Source organism: Euleptes europaea, chromosome 3 (assembly GCF_029931775.1).
Source record: "Euleptes europaea isolate rEulEur1 chromosome 3, rEulEur1.hap1, whole genome shotgun sequence".
Lineage (NCBI taxonomy): Eukaryota > Metazoa > Chordata > Lepidosauria > Squamata > Sphaerodactylidae > Euleptes > Euleptes europaea.
In genome coordinates, this window is record NC_079314.1 from 57,141,873 (window position 1) to 57,161,225 (window position 19,353).

At 42.2% G+C, this 19,353-nt stretch overlaps 1 protein-coding gene across 1 annotated transcript; it reads right to left on the minus strand.

Annotated features, from left to right (window-relative positions):
- Nucleotides 1-7,691: 7,691 nt before the first annotated feature.
- LOC130474792 (hyaluronidase-1-like) lies at nt 7,692-18,634 on the minus strand. The gene is made up of 3 exons (XM_056846490.1): nt 17,699-18,634; nt 11,524-11,613; nt 7,692-8,141 (listed from the first exon to the last, which is right to left on the minus strand). The coding sequence occupies exons 1-3, from the start codon at nt 18,617-18,619 to the stop codon at nt 7,692-7,694; spliced, it is 1,461 nt and encodes a 486-aa protein (XP_056702468.1). The 5' UTR covers nt 18,620-18,634.
- Nucleotides 18,635-19,353: the final 719 nt, after the last annotated feature.

Here is a 19,353-nt window from a genome sequence, read left to right on the forward strand (position 1 = left end):
GTAGAGAAAACAGTGTCTTTGAATTACGTTCATCCTTAGGAATGTGGTTTCTGGTTACTAAGATCACAAGACCTAGCACTTGCTTAGAGATGCCTTCGGGCAATATCTATAGGCTATGCTAATTAATGTGGAGTAGACACCTAACTTCTATTGGTGCTTTTGTGTATCAATCTGCTTGTCAGCAGCTATGGGCCTGCCCCATCCAAATGCATAAATGATACTGAGCTTCCTTTGTTCTCTGGTGAGTAACTCTGCATCTTATTTGTGGGTTATTTCACCCCAGGTCTGTGTTTAGCTAAATAAAGAACTGTTGCTTTTAACCTCCTCCTTGTTGTCTTTATTGGACTCTATAAGACAACCAGGCACTTCAGTCATGACCCTACAGGATTTTTCCTGGTAAAGAAATGGCCAATCCACCCTGACCAATAATAAAAAAGAAGCACCAAACAAATGTATAATTTCATCTCACTGACCCTGAAATGCTTCAGTTGTGTAAGCTTTGACCCAGACTATTATCTCCAAATGCCTTGCAAATAGGTTTCATGAAGTAGCCAAAAATTAGAGTTTCTACTTATTTCAGTTAAGAAAGAGCTGCTGATTTTTAGTTTATGTCAAAAGAGACAGATTGTAATCCCAGTCAAGTGATGATTATACATGGCTGCATGTGACTAGTTGAACCAGAAAGTGGATAGGGAAGCATCCAAAAATGCATCCATAAATACAGCACCTTTTACCCTACTACTTCACTAAGCAAAGTTTGAAGCCTTCCTCCAATTTGAGGCTCTTTCTCTAATGGAAGAGCCACTTAAGTTGGAGGAAGGCTCAAGGAACTTCCTCCAGCCTAAGGTAGGATACCATCCATTGAGTATGGGCAACATTTGCATTCTGATGTGTATTTGAATGGGCATCTGAATGCCCATTCAACTTATACCCAGTCCCTGGTTAAGCAAATGCTACATGTAAAAATCTTGCTCTTGAGAATGGATTGCCTTACTTGTAGAGTTTTGGTGGGGGGGGGGTGTTTTTCCTTCAAAACCCCAAATTGTTTCCAGACTTTTGTTCTGCGTATGCTAAACTATCATTTCAATGGTATTTTTAGCATAACCTGTATTTGCCAGTACTCCCTCTATCCAAACCTGGCACGGATTGACAGGAAATGATTTTTGCTGTAACGCAAAGGAATGTGTTTTGGCTTTGGCCACCAAGAAAAGGTGTTGAAGTTCATACAGTCAGCATAGCCTGTGAGTAGCTCAGTATACATATTTGCAAAATGCAATTTCTAATACAAGTAGCCTTTAAAAAAAAACAATTTCTAATCCATTTAGGGGGCTGATAATGCTATCCTAAATCCATTGAGTTTAGACAGGTGTAACTCTTACTTAGGATGGCACAGTGAGTTTTCTTTCTTTACCATCTTATTTCTTCATCCAAGCAAAGGTGTTCAGTGCCTGGGAAATGTTTTGAGAGCCATGGGAGAAGCTAATTTGCAAGTGGTGGAGTAACTGACCCCATATTATTCAGGTAATGTATCCACTGCTCAATGTATTCAACAGGTACAGTAGTCATTTTATACTGTTTAATCCCGAGCAACATATTCCAAGAAAGCTAAAACATTTCCTTTGGCTCCTTACCTCATTCAGAAATCATTGGCACTGGCTACAGCTGGTCAGACTAAATGGCCTCTATAACATTCCCATGGATTGCCCTCCAAAACAGTGCTTAATGCAAGCCCTATTGAAGTGAACGAATCTTCTACCACTGCAGCAGCATAACAGTTACTTCAAGTGAATTTCCCTGCAGCTATGCAATGCAGCATTGCATGCTGAGTGATATAGATAGGTTATCTGCCTAATTCAGAAGATCTTTATTCAGTCCTTATTTAATTATTTTAAATATTTATATGCCCTCCTTTCTCTTGAGCATCTCAGGACTCATTTCTTAGACTAGCCTCTCACTAAAATAGAGAGAAGGTTGAACTAAGGCCCTGTGGGAACAAAAATTAATATATTTTTGTTACACATTTTATATGAGTCCTTGGAGTGATGGTTTGGTAAGGCACAATAGTTAGTTGCTAATGACAAGCCATCTCTCTACCTCAGCAACAGATCTCAGGGTTCCTTAGTTGTTATATAGCCTGTTTTGTGCATATGCTCTTAACGGTCTACCCTAATTTTTCAAAAGGATAGAACAGATGGTTCTCCAAACAATGGTAGAAAGATGGGCATTTGCAGAGAACAGTCTAGCAGTGCAATCTCATGCAGAGTTACTCCAGTCTAAGCCTATGGCTTTCAGGGAAGTAACTTTGCATAGGATTGCAACTTAATTAATCATGTCAGTGCTTTGCTTAGAACTATGGGGCTTCAGAGTGTCTGAAGGCATTTAATATGCATTGTCAAAGTAATTCTTGGTGAGTCCCCTTGGGTGGGACAAGGTGGAGAAAATAGAGGCTCATCTGTTAGTTGAACTGAGGATTTCATAGCTCACACTGTTCACAGCTACATGATTTTCACATGAATATGTTATACCAAATATCCTTTGCAATACCCACTGCATACATTGCAGTGGAGCTTAGACAGAGGTAATTGTTGTGAGGACAAAATGGAGAAGTGGGGAATGATGTTGTAAGCCACTTTTGGTCCCCATTGGGGAGAAAAGCAGGGTATAAATTTCTGAATAAATAAATCAATATAATTCATATGCTACCATATAGGTATACTTATACATCCATTGCATGGCTGATCTGGTTTGGCGCCTAGGATGTTGGGCCTGGAAGGAGAGACCTGGAGACAGTCCCCATGCAGTCACAAACTCCTTTGGAAAGTCATTGTCTCTCAGCCTAACCCCAGGGTGGGGGTGGGGGGACTGGTCCTTTGACTTCCTGGGAAGGTTCCTGGTGGACCACAGCCCTGCAGGATCACAGGCAGCAAGGAACAAACCAAGGAGCGCTCTGGCAGTGCTGCATGGGCAACATTACTTGGAACTGTCAGGAAGTGGCACAGGAGCATGCGGTGGGAAAGCTGCATCCATTGTCGTCACTGCCGCAGCTACGGTTGCCAACCTCCAGGTGGGGGCTGGAGATCTCCTGGGATTACAACTGATCTCCCAGCAACAGAGATCAGTTCACCTGGAGAAAGGCATTATTCCCCATTGAAGGCCCTCTTTCCTCAAACCCCACCCTCCTCAGGCTCCACACACACACCCCAATCTCCAGGCATTTCCCAACCCAGAGCCAGCAACCCTAACCACAGCCAAAGTTCCAGCTGAGTGGGTCCTGTTGAGCGGCCAGTCCCATAGTGGCTGCTCACCTCTGCTTGCTCCCAGGCCATTTTAATGTTCCGATCTACGGTAAGCCTGAACTAACCTATATCACAGGGGTGTTCTGAGATTTAAGTAGGACAATCCTGTGTTCTTCTGAGGAAGAACAGCATAAAAACTTGATCAGTAAATACACTACTTAGCTGAAGGGCTATTTTCAGCCATTCGTAGATTTAAATGCCACGTATTTCAGGCAACTCACCTTTAAAATCAGGAATGCAGATGGCTTAATGGAGCAGTGTGGCACAATAGCTAGAGTGTAAGACTAGAAGCAAGAGGACCTGGGTTCAAACCCTCACTTTGCCATGAAGGGGCAGTCACTCTCTGTTAGACTGGCCTACTTCCAATGGCTGTTATGAGAAGACACAGAAAATGTACACCCCTCTGAACTCTTGGAAGGAAAGGTAGAGTTACAATGTAGTAAAATAAATCAGGGAAGGGGACCTGTAGATTGCATATAGAGGTGAATCTCATACAAGTTTGCATTGTGCATTTAAGTTCCATTTGTATTATCACAGGAAATGGGTTCTGCTAGTACAGTTTTTATTCCTAGAAGCCAAAGCATACAGTCCAGGGTAACAACAGACATTGTGGCATTAACATCATACTGATGATTACATTCTCATGACAGACTTTAAGAGATGCAGTTTGGAAAGGCATCAACCTTCTGGCAATACAGTATGCAAACTTTTTAATTACACAAAATTCTTGACAAGGTGATAGGAAAAATTAGTTACTCTCAGCTACAAAAAGCTTAAGGATCACTTATCAAAGCCAGCTTTGGTCACTCTCATTCATTCCAAATAATATACAGCTTGTCAGGTACCTATAACACCCAAGAGAATTCTTGTAGTGCATCTTGTTACAGTCCAAGAGTATAACCCACATTATGCTATGCATTAAAAGAACAAACATATTCAGTACCAAAACATTGAGCAAAACTAGCCCTACATGAATTTAAATTATTTTTCACAACCCAAAGTCAACTCTAGGCAGTAGGAATAAATCACATATTAACTAAGATTTCCCATTCAGCTCCGAAAAGAACAAACCCTAATTTTGAAAAAAATAAATAAATGAAAAAACAAGTCTGAGTACCTTCAGGTTTGCCATCAGTCATGCCAGGCTATCTCACGCTGAAGAGAAGTTGAACGTCGAGCCTTTTTTTGGTTTGCTTTCCTCAAAGCATGTCATTACAAGGGTGACTCAGGGCAGAGAGTAAAATGGGAGGCTTTTGCTGACTCTTTATTTAACTGAAGTCAGACCCGCTTTGGTGTCTTGGCTTAAACTAGCCATTTACTGCCTTAAAATATTTGTTACCATTCTATTATGAATATTGTCAGTAGGAGAGAGCTTCTCAGTTTTCAGAAGCATGCTTTTAACAAGTCCCCCCCTCCATGCCACAATTTTAAAGGGATGGTTGGGATGTTTAATCGAGCACTATGAACTCCACATTCATCATAAGGTTTAAAGCAATGAAGTAGCAATCCCAGTGGAGTCAACCTAGGAGTTGCACTTTTAAGGGGAAAAAGCTTGGAGACATTACACCTCTCTTACCAGCAGCAACTTACTATTGGATTAGAATCAAAGAAGGAAACCACTGATTTAAAAAAATGTATAAAAGTTAAAAAAAGAGAGAGATATAATAATAAAAGCTTGTTAATTGGTAATGGGGAGTATTCATACACCTAATGCCAAAACATGCCATAGCGTGGATTAATATATCTGAAAAATAAATCCAGGGACAGATAGGGGGGGGGGGTTCTCTACAAACATGAAGGAAGTCCCAGGTTTACAGGGAAATCTTAAAATTATACAGTGGGGGATTAAAACTCCCCAAAATAATAGAAACAGTGCCTCATGGCCCTTTCTTACATGCCCAGGGTAATGCTGATTGCCACTTTGATTGCCACTTTGGGGTCAGGAAGCAATTTTCCCCCAGCCCAGATGGCTAGGAATCCTGGAAGATTTTTTTGCCATCTTCTGGGCATGGAGTAGAGTGGGGTGGAAGGTAGTTGGGAATTTCCTGCATTGTGCAGGGGGTTGGACTAGATGACCCTGGTGGTCCCATCCAACTCTATAATTCTATTATTCTTGGACTTTTTCATCTTGTCAAAGCTTAAAACCATATTCTGGTATTGGCTTATCTTTCCTGCTGCTCAGTATCTCATTGGGTATATTTCCTATCCTAAACCCCTGCACTGTAGGGTAAGGAGTTATGAAACTTTTCTCTTGAAAGCAGAATAAGTATCAGTGTCTATTTGTTCCAGCGCTATGGCTACGCTCCACAACCCTGTGGGCTTCTTTAGCTGCATAGGTACCCCACCGTCTTTTGTGAGTCTAATTTCTGGTTTACGTTTCACAAACTTACATAAAAGGATTTAGTTGTGGACAGTATGGCTAGATAATCTCTAGACCACCACAGAGGCAACTGTCTGGTGGGGCTTTGTTATGGGGCCAGCATACTTGCAGAGACAACACCAGCCACCTTCACTCCAGCCTGCTTATCCTATAAGCAGTAGTGGTGGCGGCCAACTGCTGGCTGGCAAGCATGTTACTGTTGAGGTGGCTTCCCCTCCTGTCAAGTCCATAGCCCTCTGCTCTTGCAAGAGTAGCTGTAGCACTTTGCTGTCCAGAGTGGGAAGACTGAGGAAGCCAGCAGCAGAAGGGAGTAGGGGGTTATGTGTGTATAGAAGAGAGGAAGAGAGGCAGAAATAACGAGTGGTTGGAGATTTCTGTGGAAGAGCTAGTGTGAAAGAGGAAGATAATGGGATAAGTATGCATAAGGGAATAGCATGAGTATACAACAAGTCTCACTTTCTTGAATGATCTGCTCTACATGAGATTCCGATATTCTCTGCTATAGATTCACTGCTAGTCTTTTAGATAAAAAATGGTTCAGCCTCAATCATTCTCTCCTGTAAAACAGATGGATGCTTTCTGGATTGTCTTGAAAATGCTTAGTTCCTTAACAATATTCTGCAAATTGGCAAGCTGAACATGTAATGATGTTGCTGAAAGACCACTGGCTTTGGATGTGCAATTGCAGCTCTTGCTTTCTCCTCAGAATATAGCTGGAATTTGGATGGTGTAAGACTGTTCTAAGGACATAATAACAGCCCTGCTGGATCAGACCAGTGATCCATCTAGTCCAGCCTCTTGTTTCACACACAGCCCACCAGTTGCCCTGAAGGACCAAACAAACAGGGCAAAAAGGCCAAGGCCTCCCCCTGATCTTGTCTCCTCACTGGGTTTCAGAGGTTTATTGCCTGTGAATATGGAGGTTCTCTTTACTCGCCATGGCTAGTAGCCATGGATGAACCTCTCCTCTGTGAATGATCTGTGTTCTCATGGTGTCCTGTATGAATGTATTGGTTTGATAGTGCAGAACTTACACAGCCGTTCCATGCAGTTGCACCTTAGATGAACAAAATGTTTTCCATGGGCTGTTAGAATGAGGATCTAGTATCTCATCATGCAATTACAATACGACATCCCAAAACTGCATACATATCACCAATAGTGGGGGATCCTCAAAAAAGACTGTAGAGCAGTAATCCCCAACATGTTGCCCATGGACACCATGGTCCTCACTGATATGTTTTTGGGTACCTAATTCCTTCTTCCCCAAAGCAAAGAGCTAATCCTGGCTTTCTTCTGTCTCCTTGGTGCAGGAAGTGCTTCAGAAGTTCTTTGTGTCTGCATGGAGCACCCGTTCACAAACAGCTGCCTTCATTGCAGAAAGAAGCTTGGTTCGGAACTCCCTGACATTTTATGATACTTCCCAATGATTTGGGATGGGACCCAGTCAGGGAGGTCATTGTATGCTTAGCACCTGCTATCTGTTCTCAAAATTCAGAAGGGCCTGCAAGCTTAACAAGGCTGGGGACCACTGCGGTAGAGTGCTAGGATGTAACCCCATCTACAGTGGTTGCTGATCAGACTAATTGCCGTTGCTGGAGGAACACCATGCATAAAAGCAAAATTCACAAGTGAAGAACAGGAGCTTATAGAACCTGCATGCCAACAGTCAAAATAGCAGAGTGGGAAGATGTGCACACAGACAGATATGCTGCTCATGACATTTCAAAAATGTATCAGAATTACTGGCTGGGCTCTAGCAGCAGATATTGCCTGTACCAACAAACTGTGGCTCTTGAGACATTTACAGTGCAATCCTATGCAAAGTTCTTCCAGTCTAAGTTAACTGAAATCAATGGACTTAAACAGGAGTAACTCTACATAGGATTGTACTGTAAACAAGGTTATTCAAGACTATTCCACAGCTCTGGTCATTGTAAGAAACTCAGCTTGTTGGTATTACAGCTGATTAGTGCCCTAGTATAAATCAAGTTCCCAAGAACATTAGTCCATATTTAATTAAAGGTTTTCGGGCTTTTGGCTATTTTTTTACTGGAATACCATTTCTCAACAAGATTTTGGTAGTAAAACTTTGAATATGGGAACAGATCTGCTTTACTTTTCTCAGCAATATATTTGCTACTTTTTCGGAAAACAGGCAGCTCACAAAAATCACCCGTCCAGCCCTTGTAACACTGGCACCTGAATCTCTGTCTCATCTTCTTTGCATCCTCCCTTGTCAGTTTCCCTATCACAGCCATTTTTCTCCGGCCAGAGGTTCTGAGGCTCATTTTAAAACTGCCTGAAGGCAAGTGCAGATAGGCATTTGTTTTGTCAGTTTTACGAACGCATCTCCCATTCTTCTTGCAGAGGACTTTACTGCAGAGCTTGGCTGCAGAGGTCACATTAAGGATATAATGTCCCAAGGTACCATCTATGTAATCTTTGATAACTGTACAGTTCGCCTAAAAGAAAACAAAGATGACAAGCTGGTTACAAAGTAATTGGCACTGTGCCCCAATGACTATCAAAACAATTGATCAAAGTGATCAAGAATGCCATATCAAAATGCTCTGAATCTTGCTCACTGTGTTGACCTGGTATCATGTGTGGATATATTGTTTCAAGGCTGGAGACTGGTGCAACTATTCTGTGTGTTTGCACCTTAGCTAGACAGAGTGTTCTCTGTGGGCTCTTTTTACTACTGATCTCCTATAAGCATATACTCTGTCTCTCTAATCTTTTAGGCTTTATCTATTGCTTGAACCCTCCAAACTTGGTTTCCAGGTACTAGAATTTTGTCTGTACAGAGATGGCATCCCTAAGCTAGAAACCAACACCTTTCATTCTTCCCAGCTTTTAAGAAAGGCAGAGCAGTTTGTTGGGACTGAATTGGGATCCATATTTCCCATGGTTTTCAGACTGTAAGATATCAACACTAAGGCAGTGTTATTATTGTGATTCCTGGAAGCTCTCTACCCCTATCCCTGCTGAAAGATTGGGTAAGTTTGAAAGCAGGAAGGGCTCAGAGCAGGAGTTGGCTTCAGGAAGGCCTCTAGGCCGTGACAATCAGCAAAACTTCTAAGCCCAGTAACATTTGTAGAGACATAGCTAGGCCTAAGAAGCATTGCTGTTTTGGAATTGCAGGTATTCATTTTGAATGTGTGACATTATTCCATTTCAATTAATTATTCTCCCCCACCCCAATCCTTGCTGAGTAACTGCTCTGCTCAACAAGCAATTGTTTAAAGACAGATCACTGACAATTTGTTCATCAATAAATGCTGTGTTTTGGTGTTCAGCCAAGTAGTCCTCTTAGTAACATTAATACCTGTCAATCAGTTTGAATCACAGAATCATAGAGTTGGAAGGGGCCATACAGGCCATATAGTCCAATCCCCTGCTTAATGCAGGATCAGCCTAGACCATCCCTGACAAGTGTTTGTCCAGCCTCTGCTTAAAGACTGCCAGTGAGGAGGAGCTCACCACCTCCCTAGGTAGCTGATTCCACTGTCAAACAGTTCTTAATGTAATTTTTTGCAGCCAGTACCTTTCCACCTGCAATTTAAACTCATTATTGAGAGTCCTGTCCTCTGCTGCCAATAGGAACAGCTCCCTGCCCTCCTCTAAGTGACAGCCCTTCAAATACTCAAAGAGAGCAATCATGTTCCCCCTCAACCTCCTCTTCTCCAGACTAAACATTTCCAACTCCATCCCAACTGGCAGTTTCTTTGCACAAGCATAGCTTTGAGGAAACCCTATGCAATCTGGTTCAAAATATATTTGTGGGTGCTTGGCATGAACCAGACTCAGTAATTGGCTCACATCTGGTTGCTACCTTTGAACACAGTAAGTTTGACAGTTGAACAAGTTTGTGGCAAAATTCACAGCAGCCCTAGTTTTTAGGAACATGTGGTAGAGCATTAGATGTATGAATACTTTGTGAATGACATTTGTTGCTAATTCCAAAAATGATCTGAAATGTTCCCTTCTGGACCCCATCAGTTCTTCCTCATCTTTGTCGTTCTAAACTCACAACTAATCATTGCATTCCTCTTCTAGATCATCTCATCCATGAATCTGTAATGGTTCTGTAAAGAAACTCCATCAAGCACTCACTACATGTGTTGTTGCTGCATTATCTAGTGATAACTCAAATGTGCAAATGGGGTCTTCATCGCAGATAACACCTTACAGTGCCTTTCACTAGTTACTTCACACTTTTTGCTGCCCACTATCACATAACAGAATGTAGTGTAATCAAGTTGATGTGCATGAACATTTGAACAAGGTACCTCCTAATTTTGCCCCTACATAGGGTTGTGCACATCGATAAACCCAAACCAAAAATAAACCCAAAATTAGCCATTTCGGTAATTTTTGGTTTTGGGTTTACCAAACGCCAAAACCTGGTGATCTCCCCAAAGCTGAATAGGTGATTTGCAAAAAAGCTGAATATTCAGCTTTTTCAGGTTCAGCTATTTGCCTTTGGTCAGAGGCATGGCTCTGTGCTTTCTCCCATTTTTCTATCTTTTTTTGACTGGTTTTGTTAGGGCCCCATAGTTGGGGCCCTTTTTAGGTTGGGGTTGTGTAATCAGAGCCAACTTGGTCTGACCAACTATCACATCACACAACCATCCATCCATCACCATTCAATGGGTTAATTTGGATAAAGCATAAGGGTTGTTTAAAAGATGGGGCTCACAAGTCCCATCTTGAGGGATATATCAGCTTCAACAACTGTTCACACCACCAGGCTTCTGAAAGAGGCTTCCTCACCCACGAGGATGAGCAATCTCTTTCAGACAGCTCCTGTGGTCGAGACTTCGGCTGGCTCCAATATCACCACTCCCCCTGAAAAATTGCTCTGAAACTAAAGGTTGACCCGAGTAGAGGCTTCATTTCCCCATACCATGACCATCTCTTGAAATCAGATTTTTGATGACCATAATAAGGATTGTTCACAGGATGTCATTGGCCACCAAAAGAAATGCTTTCTGTGCCTTATTTTTCTTGCATTTAAGCCTTTTTCCTCAATTTGGAAACTAATTTGCATGGACATCGTGCTGTGTGCCCCAGATACAAATGGAGCCCCCAGACTTTGAGGCGTCAGCCTGCCAATCAGCTTTTTCTGCCAATCCTCGGCAATGCTGAACTTCTGAACCTGAAAACAGATGGACAGCTGGGCTTGCAAATGCAAGGAGGAAGAGAGCAACCTCTTTGTGGGTCCATAAGATTCCCCCCCCCCCGTCCCAAAGTTCATCAATCTTTGGTGACCATTTAAGAAGAGTCCCTTGCAGCTATGCTGCAAATTTGGGGACTTTACCTCCAAAAATGCCCCCACAGGAGCTTAAAAAACTCCCCATAGACTATAATGGACCCAAATCTTTGGGTAAACCTGGAAATAAGCCAAATACCGATATTTACCGGTATGGGTATTCGGCTTATTCTGGGTTTACAAAAAAAAAAAATCGGGCCCAATAAACCCAAAAGTTACCAAAAAATTTTCTTTTCTTTTTTTGCACAACCCTACCCCTACATCACCATTTCTGACTCAGATGGGAATGCTTTTTAACACAAGGCAACATTGCCATCAAACTCGTAAATAGTATATCTTTTTTCTGATTATTCTATCTAATGGTGTGTGAAAGTGTACTATACAAGCAGTTGGTTTCTGTATCTGTTTATATCATGACGTTAATCGTTTCAAGAAGGAATCCTAACTTCTCATGGTTTGGTCTCAACCAAATAAAGAAAGAGACATTGTTACGAGGTCTTGGGTGTTCTAAGAACTGTTGTGTCATGTAGCTGATGAAGATTTCTTAGCTTTAACCCACACTCACTTACTTTGGATCTGGAATACTGCATGCTTCCCCAAAGGACAACTCCTGCTGCCCCCTGTGCAGCACTCTCACCAATAGTATTTACCAAGTCTTCCTGAAAATTAAAGAACAAACATGCATAATACAGCATCATGCACAATGAACAAAAAGCCAGAGCAGAGGCAACATAGCCCATGATTCACATACCCATTTCTTTCTTTTGCCCTACTCTCTACCTCCAATCAAATGCATTTGGCAGGATTTTAAAGCAATGCAACAACCCTGCAAAACCTCTTTACCACAGATATTAGTAGGATGAGTGCACACAATCGCACACCAATGATGCCTCTTTCATACCACCTTCACCAGCCTAAGCAAAAGTACCATGAAAAGTTCTAGAGTATAAAATCAAATGATTACATTATTGTACAGTAAGGAGCTGAGCAACTTGCTTATTGCTGTACAAGGAAAGTACCCCTGCCAATTATTATGTCAAGATGGGATATCCACTAGAATAGCTGGAATGTAGCTAACATGAGGATAAGGCTAAAATCTAGGCAGTTTTGTATTCTATGAAAAGGACTTAATTCCATGCCAGAATGAGTGTAGTTCCATGTGCTTCTATTCACACTCACACACAGGATGGATCTACTGAAAACATTCCTGATGTTCAATACCATGCATATGTAATATCATGGTATATGGGTGGTCGTCTATACAAGATAATTGCTCTGACCTGGATAGCTAGCCTGATCTTGTCAGAACTCAGCTGCTAAGCAGGGTTAGCCCTGGTTAGTATGTGGATGGGAGACCACCAAGGATGTCCAAGGTCTCTATACAGACACAAGCAAAGGCAAACCACCTCTGAATGTCTCTTGTCTTGAAAACCCTACGTGGTAGTCATAAATCAGCAGTGACTTGATGGCACTTCCCACAACCACCACTAGATAATTGATTCACTTTATTTATTCAATTTTATTTTTCTAAATTATTGCCAACTTTTAGTACTCACTATGTTAGTAGTAGTTTGTTAATTTCATTTGTACTGTGGGATCACACCGCCTCTGAGGATTTCACTCTAGCTTCTGTCATTCCAAATGTAACCATGGTTAGCCTTCAAAATGTGTTTGATCCAAATGACCTAATGTATTCTGCAGACATCTTTAGATGTATTGGTAATTTCTGTACAGGCACCCCCACAGCCCTCATGCATGTGCAGAGCCCCATTTGGAGCTTTCTAGAGCTAAGACTTTTGAATGGCCCCTTCCTTACTTGAGAGGAAGGGTGCTGTTGTGCTTGCAGAGTCACACCTTTCCACTCAGTTCTTTTCGACAGCATTGTCCAAAATTTTCAGTCTTTGGATTGTTCGTGAAATGTCTTCACACTCTTAATTTCCTTATTCATTTCCTATGAATGTGTCTTTTCCTCTTTAATCTTCCTACTTCCCTATCTTCCCAGCATGTAATTTGCCACACCAGTAGTCTGTGGCAGAATAGACCACCTTTAAAAGTACCTACAGTGTGGTGGCAGCTTGTATTTCACAGACAGCTGCAAGCACTACCATGTTCTGTTTAGATGACTGAATCCAGCTCTTGCCAGCCAAGATTCACCAGACAGACATCATCTAATTGCAATTCTGTAGGAGTGTGCTTTGCTGGTATTGATGGTATGGCTCAGTCTTCAGCCATTCTACCACCCTGCCCCACTCAGTCATGACACTTCTGATACCATTATTGGCAACTGAACTTCTCAGTACCAGAGTCAAACCATGACCTTGTTAGTAATCAACATATGGTTTAATTGGTCCTTTACCCAGTTCCTCTCTGCGAGTTCTATCACTGTTCTCTTGTATCTCTGTTAACTCTGAAGTATTTGTAACGGCAGCAAGGAAATTGGTAAAGAAAGGGAATAATCAAAGCCTACATGTATTAACCTTATCAAAAGAAGAGAGACATCATACATTTTTGCTAGCTAGATGCCTAAATGCTACAACTGCACTGGCTCCAGCTGGAGTATCGAATCAGGTTCAAGGTGCTGGTTTTGAACTTTAAAGCCTTATACGGTCTGTGACCTTTGTACCTTTAAGACCGCCTCTCCTGGTACACCCCCCGAAGGACATTACATTCTACAGATAACAACTTTAAGTAACTTAGATGTGTGTGTCCGGGAGTGGCAGCCACCCCAGACTTCAAAGGCAGAGACGAGGCCGGAGAAAGCCACCTCAGCCAGCCTCCCCACACAGGCCATCGGTCTGAGGGTGATGCTCCAACTTAAGTGGCTCTTCCTCAGTGGGAGAGTTATCCAGTGGAAGATTCCTTAGGCTGGAGGAAGGTTTCGTGTTCTGTAGAACTTGTGAATAGGCATAGGATCCACACCAATAGTTGTGTTCTTTTGAGTTAAGAAGCTCCCAGTATCTTTCTGTGAAGCATTATACTTCTTGTGTTATCTGATTATTATGGCTTGGATCTACTGGAGGATCTCTACAAATAGAAGGGATTTCTGTGTCATTCCACAATGCTTACTGAAATACTGCTCCCAGGGGACATATAGGAATAATATGAGGGGGGAGACAAAGGTTTACATCAGGAGACGCAACTGGGGAAAAATACTGCCCCTCTTCCATTTGTAGAAATTCTCTGATGGATCCAAGGCCAGGTCTATTTTATGCTGAGAGGAAAGTACATGTTTCTTAAAGAATTATATTTCTCAAGTTTTGGTATAAATTAAATAAATGTCAATACAATACCAACTGAACCTACAGTGTGGTACATTCTCCTGACACACTTCCAAGTTTTCTGAAGTTACTTAAAGTCAATCTGAAGGTGAAATGTGTGTTAAACATACAGGAAGCAACCATGATAATCAGCCAATGACTTTGAAGCTGAAGCACTGACCCATTCCTCCTGGGTCCCAAGGAAGAAGGGCAAACATCAATCCCATGAACATCAGGAGACTTGAACTGTGAGCACTCAACTGACTGACTCTCCTTTGATGCTCACCATGACAGAAGGTTCTGAGGTGGCAATGCTGAGACCACTGAGGTGCCTGTCTGAGGTGGCAATGCTGAGACCACCCAAGGCAACTGCCTTTCCGACTGGAACTAGATAGGCTCCAGAAATTAATTCCAGTGCCCAGGATGCCCTCTATAGACCAAGACCCATCTCCAGATGTACAGCTTGTAGGTTCATATTCAAAGGGACAGATACATGCCACAAGGTATGCATAACTTTACCACTTAGTATCTGAGAGTCTTCAAGAGGCCCGTCCCCAAGAGGTCAGTCCCCAAGATGTTCAGTTATTTCTCAACATTCTTCTCCAAGAGCCTGAGATTATTATTCAGATGGGTTCTGACCATGGCTTGGATCTATGTCTATGGGATCATCACCACTCACACCCCTCTTGCCACCTTGACCAGTGAAAGGATGAAGACAGACCTGATAACTAGGATGAGGATCATTGTTCAATAACCTCTTCTAGAGCTTGACTGCCCTCTTTCAAGACTGCTATATAAATCCATCATGATGTATGAATTCACCATCAATACCATCAGCTACAATCTCAAGAAGTGAGACCACTCGGAACTCACCCTTGAGACACTGCAGCAGAGTACCATTCTCCAGACTGCAACTGGCTTGGTGCTGCTGACCTCAGCTAATCCACCTGTAACCTCAGCACCTTCATTTCCATTGTTCCACAGTCCCAGCTAAAGATTCTTCACACCAGCTTACCATCACCAGTTCAGCATCTGTCAGATCCAATGATATGTCAACAAAAGCAACTGTTGAGGAACTCCTGTTCTTATTCCTTCACATCCAATGAGAAGAGTGAGTCTTCATTGAATTCAGAAGACTCCACAAAGATTCTTCCCCAGGCCTTTTGATGGTACATCCAACATCTTCATTCCCTGACACTTTTCTGAGAATGTGTGCTGAACAACTAATTTGTGTGGCCACCACATTTTGGCCTGGATATTAAATAGGACTTCATGGCTCAACGTGGCTTACGTATTCAAATTTAAAACATGCAAAATGCAATAAAACCCCAAATAACCCTCTCCCCCTAAAAAAATGTCTGCAGTTGACCACCTCCTAAAAACCTTAGCAAATAAAATGCAGTACCTCCTATATACCCCCACCTCCTCAGGGAACCTGTTCCATAGAGTGGGAGCTATGATAGATAGCTATGGTGGGATGTTGTCGATGCTAGGCATGTTACTTTAAGGGGGAGGGGACAGCCAGTAGGTGGCAACCTGGACACTTTAATTGGCACATGGGTACAAATGGGAAGAAATTGTTAAATATTTAGGTCCTAGGACTTCAAATGTTGCAACCAGCCCTTTGAACTGAACTCAGAAAAACTGGCAACTATGGTCCAGTCAGCTAGCCCTTGACAATAATAAGACTGCCACATTCTGAACCAGCAGTTGACCAGGGGACAACTACATGGAGAGGCAGCTGTCAGTGATGGTGTGACATCACTTCCCCCCCAGAAGTGATATCACACTTCTTTAGGTATTGCTGGAAGTTCTGTGGTAAAACCATAGAGTTTTTGGCAATTCCTATGGAGGTGTGATGTCACTTCCAGGGAAACCAAGATGTGACATCATGCCGTCATTTACTGTGGGTTTTTTTTAATTCTTCGCCAATGGGCCTATGGCAACCCTAACTAGTTGCAGTATTCAAGGTAGCCCAATGTAGAGTGCATTATTTTGGCCCTGTTTAGCCACCTCAGAGCAGCAAGAGAGCCTGGTGATGCTATAGCAGCAAACCTGGCTGCCCTAAACACTACCAACAGAACGAGGCAACATGTGAGCCAATCCCCAGTATTGGTAAGGCTGGCCAGTGACCTTTTCAAGCACTAAGCTGTTTTAACTTCCCAGTGCAACCATAACAACTGTGCTGGGAAAGGCTGGAGGTAGGGAAGATAACTATAATTCAGGTCTTTAATGACTAAAATGGGAGATTCCAGATTTATACTTGCCAGCAAATCACTCTCTTCCAACTGAGAAATTCATCCCCTAATACCAGTTATTTGGATTTTTGGTTACTGTGTAGTGATAGGAAAGCACTCTACAAAGCATTTGCACTGTGGGCATTTGAAGCTGGTATCATTCTTGGCTCATTTTTATTTAGATCCCTCCCAGAGCTGATTTTCTGCAGCAAGAAGTATAGTGACTTAAGATAGCCTGCATATTATGACCTCTTGTCTCTTTGGCCTTCTACAGGAACATGTTTATTTTCTGCATTGAGAGAGTTCCAGAGTTTAAACCTCCCTGAGCATTATGTATCTTCAATCTTATAGCCCTTATACTAAATTTGGGGGGAGGTGAGGATAAAATCATGACAATGGTTTGTTCATTGGTGAGTAAAAGACATTCCGCACATGCTTAGAGATAATTTTTGCAATTATTGACTAAAACAGGTACCAGGCTAAGTAAAACTGGGCATTCGAATCTGTTCCTTCTCCCTTCCTCATCACCACAGCTACTGTCGAGGCAATTTTCTCACTGCAGATAGAGGAAGCATCCCCAAAATCATAGGAGCTAGATTCAAGTCCAGTAGCACCTTAGAAACCAACAAGGTTTTCAAGGCATAAGCTTTCAGTAGTTAAAACTCCCTTTATCAGATAGGACGCTTTGACTCTCAAAAATGTATACCCCGAAAATCTTGTGAGTCTCTAAGGTGCTACTGGACTCAAATCTGGCTCTTCTGCTGCTGACCAGCATGGCTGGCCTCTGAAACCAAAAATAAAAATAATATAAATCTCATTCAGATTTTCTGCCCAGTGTTCTCACTTGTCATTGGTAGTATTAAAGCAGAGAGAAACAAACAAGAAAGAAGCAAAGGGCCCAAGGAGAAAACATAATTGAACAGAGCAGTTGAGAAGGAATTCAGACAGGAAGGGATTAACTTGCTCGGCTTCAGAGCCCTCATGCTACTTCCCCTTCCCTGTTCCTTCCCAGGCATTCTGATGGGAAATTGCTTGCACGTTTCCCCTTATATGCCTTTAAGGGAAAAGGCTAGAGACTTTATTTCTTAAAAACAATACCTGAGAATTCAGAGAGGGAGCATGGCAAATTTCAAAGAGGGCACTGTCCTCTATGCCCTGTATGGCTATAGGCCGGCAAGAGAGCTAGGAAACGTAGCATAGGAGGAGGTCCTAGGACGCAGTATGATTCCAGTATATTGATGTGCCCTTACCTCTGTCAAAACATCAAGTGTATAGGCATAAAATGGCCTGGAGTAAACAAAAACAGGTAAGCTGTAGTCCGTTCTAGCCTCAGATGCAATACGTAATGCTTCTTTAACCCGATACCGCACAAATTTCAAAGCATTTGGGCTTGACTTCAGTAGGGCTTCCAAGTATATGGAAGGATACAGGGCTGTACTGTCCTTCCACAGCCAGAGCAGGTCATCATTACGTGATTTTTCAATAGCTGGACATTCACCCGTATATGTAGCTGGATCCTCCTTGTATTTATAATTATAACAGTCTGGGTACAGATAGTAACCCCAGAGCCCATTTGGTCTTATATGTTCAGCCAGAAGGAGGGTTCTTCTCATAAAATTTTCCCCCGCTCTTTCAAATTCATTCCTAGCAACTCTTATGATTTTGTCCTCTGACCACCGTGGATGGCGCTGTCTGACAAGTTCAAGAGTCTTATTTCGGTAAATGGTTTTATTACCCCAATTTCTGTCCCACTGGGGCCTCCAGTTTTCCCAGTCAATGACTGCAAGTCCATGGAACTTCCGCAGAGGTATTACTTGGCTAATATCAGCCCTGGCTTTGGTGAGGTGCTTGGTAAGATTCTCATTTTGTGGTAACCCTCCATTGATGGGGTCCCCATCGTCTGAAAAATAGGGATAGTATCCCAAGCGGTTGTGGTAAAATATTGTCACGCTAGACCCACTCAAAGTCTCATTGGCATTTGACATGATGTCAAAAACATCAAGATGTAAATCCACCTTGTAGCGCAGACGGCATCGTTCAGTTGGTGCATTCCAGAGAACTATAAAAGGTTTGTTGGGAAATAATGGTGCTTTTGTTGGCAACGCACGGTCTCCATCAGCCATAATGAGCCACACCTTGATTGCTATCCATTTGATCCACAGATGGCGCATAGTATGTTGGTTTCCCTGATAATTTTGGGATACCTTCCTCAATGCAGAGAGGGAGAGAGAGAGAACAAAATCTTAGCCAAAGAAAATGATAACTATAACTGGCAGAACTTTTTGTTTGTTTCACTTGTGCTGGGTTATTTTATGGGTACATATATCACCCAGAGCCCTTAATATGTGTTGCTACAAAAAGTGGACTTCAGATCTTAGTACAGAGTTTCTGACAACAATGAATATTTATGACCAACAACACTCATAAAATTCTGGAAACATAAGTGATTCATATCAAAAACCTTTTCAAAATCTGCATTGCTTTTGGTGAACCCGCTAAGTGCAGTACTGAAGTTTCAGTGTGCTTTTTTCCCTCCAGACACTACATTAATTGTGATTTTCTTTAGAACTCTCTCATGGTTAAGCCTTTTCATTTGGATTCTCATGAAACTTTCTTAAACTCCTTCATGTTAAAGCAACATTTCAGTTTATAATAAGCAATTCCATTCTGCATTGTAAAGATCAGCTAACTGCCATAAATATACAATGTTTAGAACTTAAAGATCACAAATCCTATGTTACAGTGCGTGCTTGCTTGTTTGAGGAAGTTTGAATGGCAGGCATCTTTTAAGGGGGGAAGGGAGGGGAAGATATGGGGTTTGTTATTTTATTTTGGGTTTTAGTTGGAAATGTTTTTAACCACAAGGAAAGGTTGACAAGGTCCCCCACCAAAGCCTGCTAAGCAA

Bases quoted from the DNA above. Each gene is read 5' to 3' on its own strand.
- LOC130474792 (XM_056846490.1), bottom strand. From the start codon at position 18,619: ATGCGCCATCTGTGGATCAAATGGATAGCAATCAAGGTGTGGCTCATT. The intron at 11,614-17,698 runs GTAAGGGCACAT...TTTAATTTTCAG, and splicing joins CACTTGATGTTTTGACAGAG to GAAGACTTGGTAAATACTAT. The intron at 8,142-11,523 runs GTAAGTGAGTGT...GTTTTCTTTTAG, and splicing joins TGCAGTATTCCAGATCCAAA to GCGAACTGTACAGTTATCAA.